This window comes from Lissotriton helveticus, chromosome 6, assembly GCF_964261635.1.
Source record: "Lissotriton helveticus chromosome 6, aLisHel1.1, whole genome shotgun sequence".
Lineage (NCBI taxonomy): Eukaryota > Metazoa > Chordata > Amphibia > Caudata > Salamandridae > Lissotriton > Lissotriton helveticus.
The window spans coordinates 1,111,681,986-1,111,698,582 of NC_136067.1; the positions used below are offsets into that span (position 1 = coordinate 1,111,681,986).

Consider the following 16,597-nt stretch of genomic DNA (forward strand, 5'->3'; position numbering starts at 1 on the left):
GAGGGGAATAACATTGAGTTTAGTGGCATTCATTCTAGTGACTAACAGTGGAGTGGTATATAGTGGAATAGTGTGGAGTAATGTGTCATACAGTGGAATAGTATAGAGTGCAGGAGCGTAGAGTGTAGGGACGTACAGTGGTGTGGTGTTTAGTGGAGTGGTATGGAATGTAGTGTTATATAGTGGATTGTGGTACAGTAGAGTGGCGTATACTGTAGTTGAGTACAGTGAAGTGGTATACAGTGCAATAGTGTAGAGTGCAGTGGAGTTGCATACAGATGAATAGCATACAGTATTGGGGTGTACAGTGAAGTGGCATAGGCTGCAGTATCAAAGAATAGAGTGGTATACAGCATAATAGCGGAGAGTAAAGTGGCATAGAGTGGGGTGGTGGGGAGTGCAGTGTAGTGGTATACAGTGGATTAGCTTACAGTATATTGGTGTATAGTGGAGTGATGTAAAGTGGAGTGGCGTAGAGTGGAGTAGCATAGAGTGGTGTGGCGTAAAGTTGAGTGCCATAGAGTGGTGTACATTGGAGTGTGTTAATTGAAACAGACATAGTGTGAAAGTGTCTGAATGGTTGTAAATGGTATGTGCCAGTAATATAAATTATGATGGGTAATGTTCATTTTTAGAGGTATGTGAAAATAGTATAAGTAGTATTAAACTTTTTTTAAACGTATAAGTTTTAAAAACCTAGGGGCAGATTTACAAGCCCCTTGCGCCACGTTTACGCCGCCTTGCGTCACGCAACAGCGGCGTAAACGTGGCGCATCCCTGCGAGGCATTTACAACGTGACGCATCTAGGGAGATGCGTCACGTTATAAAGCCCAGCGCCACAATGGGGGCGTTCCCACGCAGGGTGGGCGTTTCGGCGCCTGTGTGCCTCGCAAAAGTGCCTGCGTGAAATCTACAAGATTTCACGCAGGCACTTCTGCGACGCTGCTACGTCAATTCCTTACGCCTGCTTGAAGCAGGCGTAAGAACTGACGCAGCATGTTAAGTATTGGGTGGCCCTGAGCACTGCTGGAATTGCGTCGGGCTTGCGATGCGACTCGAGCAATGCGCCGCCCGTACACCACATGATGCGTCACGCATCTGCCCTTCCTTGCACCATGGTGCGCCGCATTGTAAATGCGGCGCATCTGTGGTGGCGCAAGGAACAATGCGGCGCATCTGTGGTGGCGCAAGGAGGTAATTGCATGACGCATCACTTCTGGCGCATCCCTGCTGATTTGCAGAGATGCGCCAGAAGACGTAAATATGCCCCCTAGTTCTATACTGTGCTGAAGTATACCGTGGTAGGTTTGCGGTATTCCGTGGTACATAGTGGTGAGAGGGGAGTATGTGATTGTCTAATGGCAATGTTTACCAAAGGTACAGGGCAGCCATGTAGTTTTTATCACAGTTTTGCTGGGGTCTGCGTTTCACTGCGTTCTGGGTTAGGGTCTTAGATATGGGTAAGTATCAGGCTTTATAGTTGTTCATTAACTATTACCAGTTTATTTGAGTGTCAATCGGTAGAGATTTTTATTTTTATAGCAGCCTAGGGAGAACAGCAAATTATTTTGAAGTAGCACTGTAATTTGTAGGAATCAACATGCTACTCTGCAGAGTTTTTTCTGCATATTTAAATAGGTAAAACATAGAAATTAGACTTTGGTACACTATATTTGTAAAGTATAGTGTATTACAGTGTATTTCTAATTATTTGACATTTTGTTTCTTTTGGTACAATGGTACTCCAGAGGTAGTACAGAGGTACTCCATATATTCTTTGTTAAATATGTGGAAAATTATATCTATTTTTCCCTCCCTATTATGACAAAGTAGTAATAGGTAGGGAAAAAATACCAAACCTAATACTTACCTAGATCTGAAGGCATTGCGCAGAACACAGGCAACTGTACCTAAAAACAACATATGCAAAAGAAGCAGTTGATGAACAGAATGCAAACATTCACCCCCAGTCACAAGGATCTGGGCTTAATCCATAATTCTTTTGCTCACCACACCACCTCAATTTGGACCCGAACTGCCAAGCCAGGTCCTCCTTGCACCGGAAACAAGCATCCTGGGACCGGTTTCAGGGCATCACCCTTCATCAGCCAGGCTAGCTTGAATCCAGTGGTGTAGTGAGCACGGGACCTACGTCTGGGCATACCCTTCCCACTTAGGGTGACATATGCAAAAGAAACAGTTGATGGACGGAATGCTGGACAATGCACACATTCACCCCCAGTCACAAGGATCTGGGTTTAATCCTTCATTCTTTTGCTCACCACACCACCCAGTTTGTGTGTCTTTTGCCTAAAAACAACATGACTGCCTTTAACTTTTGCAAAGACAGTCATTAGCCAATCATTAAATGACTTGCCATTGCTATTTACTGTGGTACTGCCATTGAATACCACAACATTTCACAAAATACTGCAACAACAGATATTACTAAGTTAAAATGTCTTAGAACTTAAAAATACTTATTCTACTTACCTGTAGTACCCAAAAGAATCATCTGCCCACCATATTGTCTAATACTGCTAAATTTCATATACATTTCATGTAAATCCATTCAGACATTTTCACGCCACGTGATATACAATTCTATGTAAAATGCACTGGATTGCAGGTGTGTTTTGGGCCCCCCTTTTTTCTTTGCATTCCCTTGACCAAACACCTTAAAACCTTCAATCCTCCACCAATGTAATGGGCGCAAAAGCCCTGCAAAGTTTCGTTTAGATTGTCAAACAGGTTCAAAGTTATTATGGGGGCTTAAATCGGAGGAATTCATATCTCTGGGTAACCTTAAATATAACTACAGTGCGGCTACCACCACTATGTATATATGTAAATGTGTGTGTGTGTATATATATATATATTCACTTAAAAAACCATAGGTTTCAGGCCTTATATAGTTAGGAATTAGCAGTTTAAAAACCTTGCAAATTCACTTTAAAAAACCATAGGTTTCAGGCCTTATATAGTTAGGAATTAGCATTTAAAAACCATTGAAATTGCTCCTATATAGTTAGTTGTACTAACTATATTTCGCGCACCCGCAATCCACTGCTGATGATGTCACATATTACATCATTCATGACATGGTCAGTGACATCACTGATGACATCTCAAATGACATCACTGATGACATCTCATTTGACATCACTGATGACATCACTGATGACATCATCCAGTGACTGTGTGTTTCTGTAAAGTTTAAATATGTTTTACATATTGAAGAATGAGTGGATGTATAAGTGTCTGGATGAAGGATTTAGTAGGTGCGTGACTGACTGTATGAGTGAGTGATTAAATGTGTCTTACTAAATGCATGGGTTAGTGACTAAACTGTCTGAATGTGTGCATCAGTATGTCTGTTGTTGTGTAAGCTGCTGCATGTGTTGATCAGTAGCTATATGAGTGGCTATATGGGTTATTGATTGGTTGCCCAAATATTTGAATGGGAGACTGAGTGTGTGTGTGGGTGGCTGGGAGGTGTGTGACTCTGTGCATAGATGTGTGAGCAGTTGATTCACTAGGTGTATTAGTTCAAGAGTGCATGTGGAAACAGCTATATGGGCGGTTGACTGTGTGCATGGGTGTGTTGGTGAGTGAATGGATATCTCAGTGCTACATGTCCAAGTAAGTACATATGCAAAACACAGTGCATGTGAGAGTTGGCATATATAAATGACTATACATGAGAGCCAGTGAATGTGCGAGTGGCTGTATGGATCATTGTGTACTTGTATCAGTGATTGTATAAGAGAGTAAGTATGTGTTAGTATATGTTTGAATAAGTAAGGTGTTGTGTGTATAACTGTATAGTTGAGGAAATGGAAGTGTGATTGATTCTTTGCATGACAGACTAGGTGTGTGAGTAACTCCATGGATGAGTGGCAGTGTGTGAGTGTCTGTATAGGTGTATGAGTGCATATGATAGTGTTGTATTGATGAGTGACTGTATGTATGAGTGAATATATGGGTGAATGAGTGAATGTGTGTGTAGACCTAGGAATCAGTGAGTGCATATGTAGTAACTGGTATTGGTGTGTCAATGGTTTCAAGAATGGTAGTCTGTATTTAACACTGGGTGTATCAAAGGTTATATTAGAGTGTGAGGAGGTGCATCGTATTATCACATGAATGATATCATCAGTGATGTGATCAGTGATGTCAAATGAGATGTCATCAGTGATGTCATCAGTGATGTCATTTGAGATGTCATCAGTGATGTCATCAGTGATGTCACTGACCATGTCATGAATGATGTAATATGTGACATCATCAGCAGTGGATTGCGGGTGCGCGAAATATAGTTAGTACAACTAACTATATAGGAGCAATTTCAATGTTTTTTAAATGCTAATTCCTAACTATATAAGGCCTGAAACCTATGTTTTTTAAGTGAATTTGCAAGGTTTTTAAAATGCTAATTCCTAACTATATAAGGCCTGAAACCTATGGTTTTTTAAGTGAATTTGCAAAGTTTTTTAAATGCTAATTCCTAACTATATAAGGCCTGAAACCTATGGTTTTTTAAACGAATTTGCAAGGTTTTTTAAATGCTGATTCCTAACTATATAAGGCTTGAAACCTATGGTTTTTTCAGTGAATTTGCAAGGTTTTTTAAATGCTAATTCCTAACTATATCAGGCGTAAAACCTATATTTTTTTTCAATACATTTCAAAGGTTTTGTAAATGCTAATTCTATTAGCGGATAACGTTTATATATGTTATTATCCTTCTGGGACCACCTGAGCAGCCATCTTGTTTCTCAGGAGAAGTGATGCACAAGAGAGCACAAAACAAGAGTGGATAACGCGAAAAGGGGGCAGGGTTGAGACCCCCTGACCCTCTAGCCCTTCTCAGGGGGTCCCAGAAGGACCACCAAGTGCAAAACAATTTTTTTTTTTAAATCGTGGGGTACGCGCACGGTACGCGTACGGTGCGCGTACCCCGCGATTGTTTTGAATTTTTTTTTTTTGCCCTTGGGGGTCCTTTTGGGACGCCCTGAGAAGGGCTAGAGGGTTGGGGGGTCTCTACCCTGCCCCCTTTTCATGTTTTCCACTCTTGTTTTGGGCTCTCTTGTGCCTCAGTTCTCCTGAAAAACAAGATGGTGGCCAACACTTCCTGGTTTGAACAGTTTGGAATGTTGACAGTCGACTGCCAGCCAATCAGAAAGGGTACGCGCACGTACGCGTACTGTACGCGTACCGTACACGTACGGTGCGCGTACGGTGAGCACATATAGATATATAATTTGCTCAAATTCAATTTTCTCAACAACTACTGGAGGGATTTTCACCAAATATAGAAAAGGCACTACTCCATACCTGTCCCTACCATTTTGCCAAGTTTGGTGTAATTCCGTTCAGCCGTTCGGGCTGTAGCCGTGTCTAAAGGTCCCATAGAAAATGCCATTTGAAAAATTTCAAATTCAATTTTCTCAAGAACTACTGGAGGGATTTACACCAAACATAGCAAAGGCACATCTGCATACCAGTCCCTACCATTTTGCCAAATCTGGTGTAATTCCGTTCAGCCTTTCGAGCTGTAGCCTTGTCAGAATGTCCCTATGGAAATTAACATGGAGAAAACACGTTTTGGGACCCCCCTTTTTTCTCGGCCCCCGCTTGACAAATCCCCCCGAAACTTTCAGGGAAGGAGCGGAGCGGAGCGAGGCAAATTTAAGGAAAATTACAGGCAGATCTCTCAATCGCGCCAAAGTTATTCCCAATAGAATGTTCGGAATCTCCTATGGTAACTAGGTCCTAACTATATATATCTATATGATCAATGATGTCATTTCAAATATTGCACTGATGTTGTTGCAGAACATGTTGTGATTGATGTAATAGGGGAAATAATTAATGCATGGCGAGGGTGCGATCTATAATTATTTTAGTGCATGATTTATACTTACTTGGGATAACAATCTCTGGGGAATTTTGTTACTTTAAAAGGTATGTTTTAACTGACAGTTTCACCCAACCATAATATCCCTTTCGCATATGTTTTTTCAAGTGAATTTCAAATATTTTTTTAATGTACAGTTAGATATTAATACAATTCCTAACTATACCATCACTTTACCATTTGGGTTTTTCAGTGAAATTCCATGTTTCTTTAACATAAATTAACATGTCCTTGGCCGTGCATGGCGTTGGGTTAGGTGCCCAAACCCCACCACCGTGCATGGCTGAATATGTCATGCTATAATATAAATGGTGTCATTTTAAGTAAGGCAGAGCCACTAGCTTTGCCAAAAGTGTCGGAACACAACAATATAAAAAGCAGGCCTATTGGCTTTATTAAGAGGTCAGTAGAATCAACATATGTAAAGCAGACATATTTGTTTTGTCAAAAAGTCACTAATAACAATAATAATAGTGATGGTCACTAAATATTTACAATAAAGCTTTTTTGAAAATATATTATCATGTCTTTGAATCTTTTTAAACATATTTTTTCTCCATAGAACCAACCTCAAAGGGTCCCCCCACTTCAGTTGTGGAGCATAGAGCTCCAGCTCAGACAGCTTTGAAAATAATGGTAAGCTCTCATGGGGTCATGGTGACAATGACTTAAGAGGCTTACTGCTTCTTTTATATTTTTAGGAGGGCTGCTGTGCTCCCAGCATCCACCACAATATTTAAAAAAAGCTTCTAGGGGCACCACGAGCATGAAAAATATTTTTAAAATAAAACTCTTACAGGGCATTATGGGCCACTTCCCAGCTGGAGTAGTGGAAGTGAACAGAGAGGCTATTTTGCTCATTTCACATTTGCTGCTTTATTTGTTTTTTATTTGGGGAGGGTGGAGTTAAATTTCCCCACCAAGCCATATCATGGCCCCAGGGAACCCATGCCAGAGGGCCCAATTTCCTGTTTTAATTGGACGTGGGGCATGCGGCCACAACTTCCCGAGCTTTTTCGAGGCTCCAATAACCACATCTCCGGGCGGATGTATATTTCATTTTTTAAGAGGGGTGTCCCCAAGCCTCGATGGATCACAGGGGCACCATCCCAGGGACCTAAGCTTTTTGTTTGGGGGAGTGGGGCATGGGCCATCTCTCCTGAAGGGACCAAAGGGCCCTGTGGACCCTCATCCTTGGGGCCAAATTTGATTTTGTTTGGAGGGGCATTGGGTCCTCCTCCCAGAGGCACATAATTGGTGCAGGGACTCCATTCCCAGGTCCCCCTCCACAAGCATATAGCGTGCCCAGGAACTCCATTCCCTATTTTGTGGAGAGGAGGCATGGGGTCCCACCTCCGGAGCTGTCCAATGGCTCTAGGAGCTCCAATCCCTCGGGCCCATTGGTAATCTACAGCTCCCTGTATGCACTCTGCAAGCAGGAAACACAGATTGCTCCTCACCAGCAGGAGCAGAAACAAAAGTTGCTCCCACCAGGTGGTAGCAAAAAATGCAGCCGGCTCCTGCCACACATCAGATGAACACAGGCATGGGACCCAGTAGAGGTTTCGAGGGCCATGGGCCTTCCTCCGGGGTCCTAGGGCCTCCAGTTGATGTGAATGTCCCGAGTGGGACTAAGTGCCCATGGTGCATGCCCCCCTCCATGAAAAGGACAGGTGCCACAGGGGGATAGGGTCCCCACAGCCTCCTAATGGCTTGGAGAGGATGGTTGCTTACACGCCTCTCTTTAAAAAGTTTTTAAAAATCAACCCCCTGGCCATAGCCCTCCCAAGGGGGGATAAAACTGAAAAAGGCAGGAGTCCTTTTTTTTTTGTATGGGATCGTGGATCCACAGTCCTTTCTAGAGCCACTTCCAACATGCCTAGAGATTATGACTATTATTACCTTGCTCCACTATATGTTTTTTGTAACTCTTTTAGAGGACAGGGCACTGATTCCCCAAGTCCTAAAACTACTGTCGGCACAGCTATGTTGATGTGGTGGCAGGCAGTCAGATCTTACCTGTTGATCTGTTAGATCAGCTGAGAATCTGTGTCCCCATATCATACATACATTTTTGTAGATCAATTCTGTTTATTGTATACATACATATTTAAAGCTAAATTTGACAAAGACTACAGAACAGATTTACACCAAATCACAAAAAGCACACTTTCTGGATCAAGAACTAGCTTTCTGGTGAATTATGTGTAATTCCATTCTACCGTTTTTGTGGTATCACTGCTCAAGTTTCCTGTAAAACAAATGCATGGAGAAAACAGGTTTTGGGACCCCCCTTCTTTTTCTCAGAGCCTACTTGTTGGATCACCCCAAAACTGTATTTCTGGAAATTTTCGCAAAGATTCATCAAATGGCGACAAAGTTATTAGCAAACCAAAAAAATCAGTTTCCTATGGAAGCATGCTCCTAACTATAACTACTCAGTAATGACTGATAAGCAGGGAAGTGGAGGGTGAGTGACTGGCAACCCTTGAAGGAAAAACAAAGAGAACAAGATGAGATCTAAAGCATTGTTTTTCGAAGAACTGCCAGCGTGTTTGTTTTATGCACTATTTGAACACTGGCTGCACTCATTGCCCAGCTGGGGATTTCATATACCAGGACGCCAGCATGGAGTTTAAAAATGAGAATGGGTGTCGTCCTCTTTTTTACAGAAATGATTTTTACATGCATGGTCTATAATCAAATGCGTTGCATTGATAAAGGCAATTACTGCCGAAACGCGTCTCTGAAGTCTTAAGGTGCTAATAAAGTTTGTTTTTACCACACCCACCTTCAGTGACAGGATTCCTTGAGGGAATGAAAAGGAACATTGGTGGATATAAGTGCGCGTAGCGGTAGCGTCATTCATGAGCACCACCTGAGATATGGAGCTGGAAGGCAGACCACTTCAGGAGGAAGAAGCATAGTAGCAACCATCTAGCCCCCGTACCTGTATCTGTGGCAGGCGTGTAAGACAGGCACGAGGTGCTCGCCACGGCGCCAAGTGGACTACAACCTCACAAGTGTGATCATCAGGCACCTTGGAGTGAAGCCTGACTTCTGCCTGCCCGCATTTTTCAGGACTACGGAGCAGGGCTCTGCGTGAAGCAGGGAAGTGGAGGGTGAGTGGCAACCCTTGGGAAAAAAAAGACCTGCCAGCGTGTTTGTTTTATGCACTATTTGAACACTGACTGCACTGATTGCCCAGCTGGGGATTTCGTTTACCAGGACGCCAGCGGGGAGTTTAAAAATGAGAATGGGTGTCGTCCTTTTTTTTACAGAAATGATTTTTACATGCATGGACTGTAATCAAATGTGTTATATTGATAAAGGCTATTACTGCCGAAACGCGTCTCTGAAGGCATAAGGTGCTAATAAAGTCTGTTTTTGCCACACCCACCCTTGATTGACAGGTTTCCTTGAGGAAATGTTATGTTATGTTTATTGAACTTTTAGAGTGCAACGGTTACCCTAAGGCAGAGTTCTTTAAACTGTGGGGCACGCCCCCCCAGGGGGCGCAACACCATCCCAGGGGGGGCGTGCACTCAACCCTAAAATCTTACCTTTGTTGTCCTCTGCGGCGCAAGCCTTCACCCATTTCAAATGGGAATTTCTTTCATTAGAGAACTCCTGGTGACAGAGGGTTGGAGGGGTGAGGGAGGGGAAATCATTGGGCACGACGCGCCCATGCTTTTGTCAACTAAGTGCTAACAGTTCACCGTCCCAGGAGGGGGTTAATTGGTAGCGCTGAAATGCTTCAGCTGCAGTGGGAGGTAGGACGTCTCCTCTGCTAAAACCGAAAGCAAAGGAATAGACAGTCCTGTTCCTTTGCGTTCGATTTCAGAGCAGAGGAGACTCCTTGCCTCCCACTGCAGCTGAAATAACTGTTACATAGCTGCCAAGGTTTAAGATTGCAATGTGTGACACTTTTATAATTTCAGTGTAATTATGAATTACATTTCAACCACTGAGTGACACTTTTCTCGCAAGCAAAATCAAGCTGACGAGGGAAATGTATATACACATTAGAAATGACACACATGCTACTTTAGGAAATTTAATTGCACTATATTGTTTATTGGAGGTAGCATACAGCGAAATGTGCACATTGTGGAGTTCAGAGTGTACAGGGCACTTTATCGCGTAATTTGCACATGATGTTATCTGTTTGAGAGCATTTGCCACTTCTGAAATTTGTTTGATACCAGAACAATTATTAGATACTGTATAGCGACATTATGTACTTTAGGTCGTAAGAGGCACTTGTTTTTAAAGCTTGTATGATATTATGGTATTAAATAATATGTCCAAGTTTATTGTTTGAAGTCAATGATTGGTGTTGTTTTAATATGGATGGATAATAATACTGACACCCATGTATTTGCGATGTTTTTAATATGTGTATTTGTGATTGCTTATATGGTTGTGCTTTGCAAACCGAATAAAGCGTTTTGAACTTAACTGAACTGACACACATATTGGAGCATTAATTCAATTAATTCACTTGCATAAATTCTAGACCCCTTGGCTTCAGAGTTTATGTGAGTTATCAGATCTTTAAAAAAAATTCTGTAATAGCAAAATTTGCATTGTGTTGCTTGGCTTTTTATTCCATAGGATAACTCTGTTATTTAATGACAGAATCATACATTGACTTGAAAGTCATAATTGGCTAAATATATTTACGAACAAGCTACCTGAGAGATTCAGAATATTGAATGGCTTTTAAATGTGACATATTGTTTTCCGTTACCATGCTGCCACTGGCATTCCTATTTGATTATATTTTCGAAATTCAAAAGCTTTGTATGATCGTGGCGGTATTTAATTCACAGTTCTTCTTACCCCCATGCACAGTCCTCCTTCCTGTCACCTCACTCAGGTAAACTTGTGTGCCATCCTGCTCACTACCACTTGGATCGCAGGTGGAAAAGGCCTAACGCCACTGTATGTCAATTGGATAGTAAAGACTGTGGGCCTTATAAAGTTATTTGCTGCCTCGTCGCCACAAACAGACACATACATACATGGGTAAAAAATACATCATGGCTGCAGGTTAGCCATGCCAGCATGGTGTTCTTGTCATCACTTGTGGTTCCTGACTGTAGGCCTACCAAAGTAGAAGGTGGTGAGCCCATCCTAAACTAAAATCCCCCATGCTGTGGTAGTGTTCTTCCAGGGCGTGGTACTTTTCTGCTCTACTACTAGTACTACACTAACCTAGTCACATAGCTAAAAAAAACTGTAACAGCAATTTATTCACGGCTGCAGCGGATAAGTGTTTAAAAAGATGTAATTGATAACTGCAGTTTAGTTAATAGATTACCTGCTCTATCAAGAACTTAATAATTATTCATGGTCGTCACTGGACAGCAGCTGAGCCCGGCTGCGGCCCGGTAGGCTTGGTCCCTCCCAGTTGCATGATAAATTACCGCCACCGATGTGCCATCAGTCATGCTGCAACCAATGAGCACAGCAGCTTGCTGCACCCACTCTCACTGCGACTGCCCACCCCCCCACACTTTCCCCCGGCGCTGCACGGTGACCCTGACTTGTGAGCCAGCCAGCCTCTCTAGCCCTGACTTTGGATGACTGGTGCAAGTGGGATCCGATACCACATTGGAACCATCCATGAGCCATCTTTACCGCAGACTGTCGACGGTGTCCTGCATTGACAAGGGTGAAAATCAGCCGCAGCTGGCATTAGTTACTGTTGGAAATACCACGGTCATCTGCGGTCAGAGCGGCGAGTTCAGGAGGAGCAGGACCTGCTCATTTTAAGTTAAGAAATGCAGGCGGCAGCAGGAGGACCATCGGAAGTGACACACATAGCCTAGTATTGTGAGTCTGCCGGATATGGCCCTTGATATGTACGCGATGGTCAATTATGTAGTGTACCAGATTCCAGAAATTTCTGTCAGGTGGCGGGGGGGGGGCAACATCTAAAAAAATTCAGCTGGGGGGGCTCAACCTACAAAAGTTTGAAGACCTCTGCCCTAAGGTGTCCTGGCGCTATGCACTACCTGCTGGTTATTGAGATTGGAAGGTGTTACTGGGTAAACAGCCATGTTTTCAGCCCCTTTCTGAAGGAGAGGAGATCTGTTGAGTTCCTTAGATGGAAAGGAAGATCATACCAGGCCTTAGAAGCGCAGGTGATAAAACTCCTACATCTCCAACTGGCTTTTTTGACCGGAGGAACTAGAACTTGTTTTGCTTCTGTGGACGGAAGAGTCATTGTAGGAACATAACACTTGAACTTTTTTCCTCACGTGATCGGGCCAATTCCATTGAAGGCTTTAAGAGCATCCATACCCGCTCAAGAACTTTAACCCATCTGTCACTAACCTACCCAACTGCCAACATGATCATATTCATCCACCAATTCACCAATCCATTTGCCTATCCACCTAACCATACATTTATTGACCTAGACATTCATCCAAATACCTATATACTAGTCAATTCTTTTAACCACCTACCCATATATACAACAACCTACTTATCAACTGACTCAGTCACTAAGGGATCCATTTTGCAACCCATCAAGCTATTCACTCATCCATCTATTCAATCCACCAATTCGCAAATCTATTTGCCCACCCACCTACTGCTCGACCCACTGGAACATGACTACACTAATCCACTCACCTATCCACTTACTCATACATACACTCACACAGATGTCTCCTCACTGTTCTCTAAAAAGTTCTTTCCACTTTCCTTTACCCAGGAGCTCTTTTGGTTGGGGCACCATGTGAGTCTAATTCTAATGTTTCAAACCATTAGAAGAGTCATATGTTTAAGGATTCTGAAAGGGAGTCTGAAAGGGCTCCTTCTTTGCTGCTCTCCTTCTGACCTTTGTGAAGTGTTTGCGCTTAGCCATACCTCCAAAAATGTCCAGGGGCAGCCGCAAAACAATGGAGAACCTTGGTGCAAATGAAGCAGTGTGTACAGGATGCTTGCTCTGCTGTTGTCTGTGCTGTCACCATTCTCGGAATGTGAGGGATGCTTTACACTGCTGCACGCGTGAGTGTCTGTTTGTGTGTGTCTGTGTCCTTAAACTGAAACTGTTCCGTGGGGTAGGCAAGCTTGCACTACTGCTGCTCATGCTGTGTCTGTGTTTTTGAGTGAAGATTGGTAAAATAGTTTTGCAATCTGGAAGCCAAAATGGTTGCTTTTGTTAAACCTTGTTCTTGTTGGAATGGCCATGATTGCACCAGCCACTATTATCATCCAACGAGAGGGAGGTAACAAGGTGTATGTAGTTGAACAGAAGAAATGATACATGTAAAAATAATTGTATCAATGACAAGCACAGACTGCAGTTGTAAAGTAGGGATGGGCACACACACACAAACACACACATGAGCGCCGTCCTTCCACTTCCACTAACATGCTTACTATTACCTAAGTTTCAATGAGTCTTTGGAAACAGTCGATTTTGTGTTACACGGTCACTGTGTACCATAACGGAAGGCAGAGCTGGGGTGAGTAGATGAACAAACGGCAGTTTCCTTCGTGGAGTTTTACACCAGCTGAAAATTACATCTTCGTACTCACCAGTGGTATATATACATTGTTAAAAAGAATAGCATTTGCTGTGTGCAAGAACCGCATACAGACACAGCACAGATTCAACACAGTGGTGCTTTGAGCTGTACACAAAGTCTCACGTAGGATGACAATTCAGCAACCATCTATTTTGTGTGTGCATGATTAACACCCACTCCATTACGATGTGCGTGTGTATGCTCCCTATGTTTGTACATTAGTGCTCTAAGCCCCGAACAATTGGCACTTTCATTGCTTGTTTTCAATTTAAATTGCAGCAACCACAGCAAATGAGAGGGAGGGCACAACTTTATATCAGGCACATTTTAGGTGCTGAGAAGAACTCCTTCCTTGAATAAGAAATGAACGCTTGAAAAGTTACGAGGATGGCGTTCAGACTTACGAATCCAGCACAGTGCTCGCAGAAAGTTGGCTTCAGGTAGGTCATCTCTTGAAAGTTATGGAGGAAGCCGGGTCCCATTTTGCACTGTAGTTGAGTTTTCGCTCTCAGGAAGTAAGCCATCATTTCATCTTTGCTGATACGGCCATCCCTGTTGAAAGAAGACAGTTACAGAGTGTGGGGTTGGAGGTTAAAAAACATGACATCATTGACAATGAGCGCATTGGACGCGTCTACATGTGGCTAGCACAGTTAATGAACAGGAGGCCTCTGTGCTGGGCTGCCGAGCACGCTGTCTGGCAACATGTGCGACTGTCTCCTGATAACCTCATGATGACACGCTGGTGGATGTTTGGCATTCTATTCTTCATTTTTATGTGTTCTCCAAAAAGCATGACTTGTTCCTAAAATGTCTCACAAAAGCATCCACATTGACTGACATGTCCTACGGCATCACAAGTTATGGCCACTCACGGCTTCAGGAGTGGTCATTGCTTTTAAGGCGCCATTCAAACTATTCAAGTCTTTTATTTAAATCGAAAAACTCCCCAAGCATGCCCCGCGACCATCTATTTATATACTACTCACCAAACGCAGGCAAATGATTTCACCCCATAATCAAGGCGCTATTATGTGACAGGGGCAGTGTAACATTAAATGGGACTTTGACAAATAAAGACAGACATTTCTCTAAAGTCCCAAATGTCCTAGGAAAGTTTTGTAGTCACTGCAACTTTTCATTTGAGCTGGGGTGTCCTTGAAGTTAAAATGAAACCTTTGTCTGATAATGTCCAAGTTGATCATAAAATCTGTATTTGTATAGCACGAACTACTCACCCTTACAGGTGTCAAGGCGCTTAGGACGGTCATGGAAATTAGGTGAGCGGTGCTGAGCAGAGCTGGGGATCGAACCGTGAACTAACAACTACAAACTTAGGGGTCTTATTGAGGATTCAGCCGTAGTCCTCTGCTCATCTACACCTTGTCTAAAGTACAAGGGTGTGAATGAAATAAACCAACAAACCAGATCACAAGATGTGAAGAACCAGTAACGTGAGTCCCCACTGGTGTAGGATTCCCATCAACAGTCTTGTAATGATCAATATTATCATTTGGTAGTCCTAATCGGGTATTGTGTCTCTAGATCATTGAGACCAGCATACCCCGATAACCAGATATGGGGTAGCGACCCACAATCACTCGGTACTACCACATGATGTTGATGTGATGGGAAGTGCAGTGTAGACAAAGAAAAAGTGGTGATCTTAAAAAAGGATAGGGAGCTCAACCCAGAAACCTTTAATAATTGTTTGCCCCTTCCTTCCTAAAAACAAGAACAGTGTAATATCATCATCGCAGTCCCAACAAATAGCTGCGAGGAGACCAACATGTTTCAGCCACTCAGGGGTGAGTCCTTCGGCTTTCGTCAGGGTCTCTGTTCTATAACAATACTACTGCATTAATTAGTGAATAAAGTGTTAAACAAAATAATATGTGTAAAAAACACACAAGTAAAAAAACCAGTAAAGGATATGATTTTCCCTCAGCTGTTTCAACTCCTCTCTTCGGCAACTGGTCGTATATGTACCAGTGTGTCCGGGGAGTGGACCTCACCTCTTCCTGGACCAGGATATATGAGATCCCGCTCTGTCCGTCGGTGTCCCTAGCCGTGATCGAACCGTGAACCCTGTACTCCGAAGTCAGATGCCCTGGCAGCTGCACCACACCTCTCCACCTCTGAACCACTCCTCTCATAAAGATGTGGAGAAGTCAAAAACTATTGGTTTTATAGTAGTGCTGCGAAGAAGGACTCTATTGGTTGCCTAAAAAAAAGAGTGAACTCCACTGTTTAATTTATAAAATAAAGTAAGCACCAGGGCAGTCCTCAGGAGGCTATAGCAGCTTGCACCTCCCATTGCCGCTCCCAGCACAGCCAGTGTCAATACCTACAAAACTACTAACCCTCACACGACTACAAGTGTGACACTCAGACTGTTTGAGGCCCCCAAAGCTATAAGAATAGCTTCGGTGGCAGGTATTAGCTGTTTTTAATGTATAATGAATTAAAAAAACAACAGTTGCGCTGATCATGTTTAAATTGCAAAAACAGCGCCCCCATGTGGCAGCTGTCATAAGTACTGATGTTAACACCACCGGTTCTAATTAAGCACTAGGCAACTCACATTGTTTTGTGCATCTACATTTAATTAAGGTGAACTAAAAATGTCTTCTAAAACTATTGTTTCCGGATCATAATTCAAAGAATAGGGTACATTTGCACCCTCAGAACCAAAGAAAATCAGCTAGGATGGCGGATAGTCTGCAGCCTTTAATTTAGGAATAAAAAAGCAGGAATATGGATACTCACAGAAGAATAGCCAATGTGAAGGTAATGGGGAACAACATGCGTGCCCAAGAGTACTGGGTCCTTCGCCACATGTAGATTACCGATTCTGAGGATGTCACATTTTTGACGAGCTCTAAGCATGTAGAAATGTCACCCCACCCCTCGGCTGATTTTACTGAGTACGGAAATCGACCTGGTAAAACTAGGTTATTCCCTTACTAGGTAAGGCTCCGGCTGACTTGTAATAAGAGCTTTAGCTTAGTGTAAGAGGAGATTGTCATTTATGTGGACATTAGCTATGTGCTTATCTATCACATTTTTAACCCTCCTTTTAAGTTAGAGTCCTAGGGCTCCTAACAAGTTAGAAGCCCATGTTAG

General features: G+C 42.9%; 1 protein-coding gene across 2 annotated transcripts in view; it reads right to left on the reverse strand.

Moving 5' to 3' along the window:
- The window catches only part of RASGRP3 (RAS guanyl releasing protein 3), a 672,488-nt gene that overhangs the window by 102,429 nt on the left and 553,462 nt on the right, over positions 1 to 16,597 (reverse strand). For both annotated transcript variants that reach the window (XM_078648770.1, XM_078648769.1), the window contains one exon: positions 13,876 to 14,023. In XM_078648770.1, the coding sequence (XP_078504896.1) occupies positions 13,876 to 14,023 (148 nt within the window). The remainder of the gene's footprint in view (positions 1 to 13,875; positions 14,024 to 16,597) is intronic.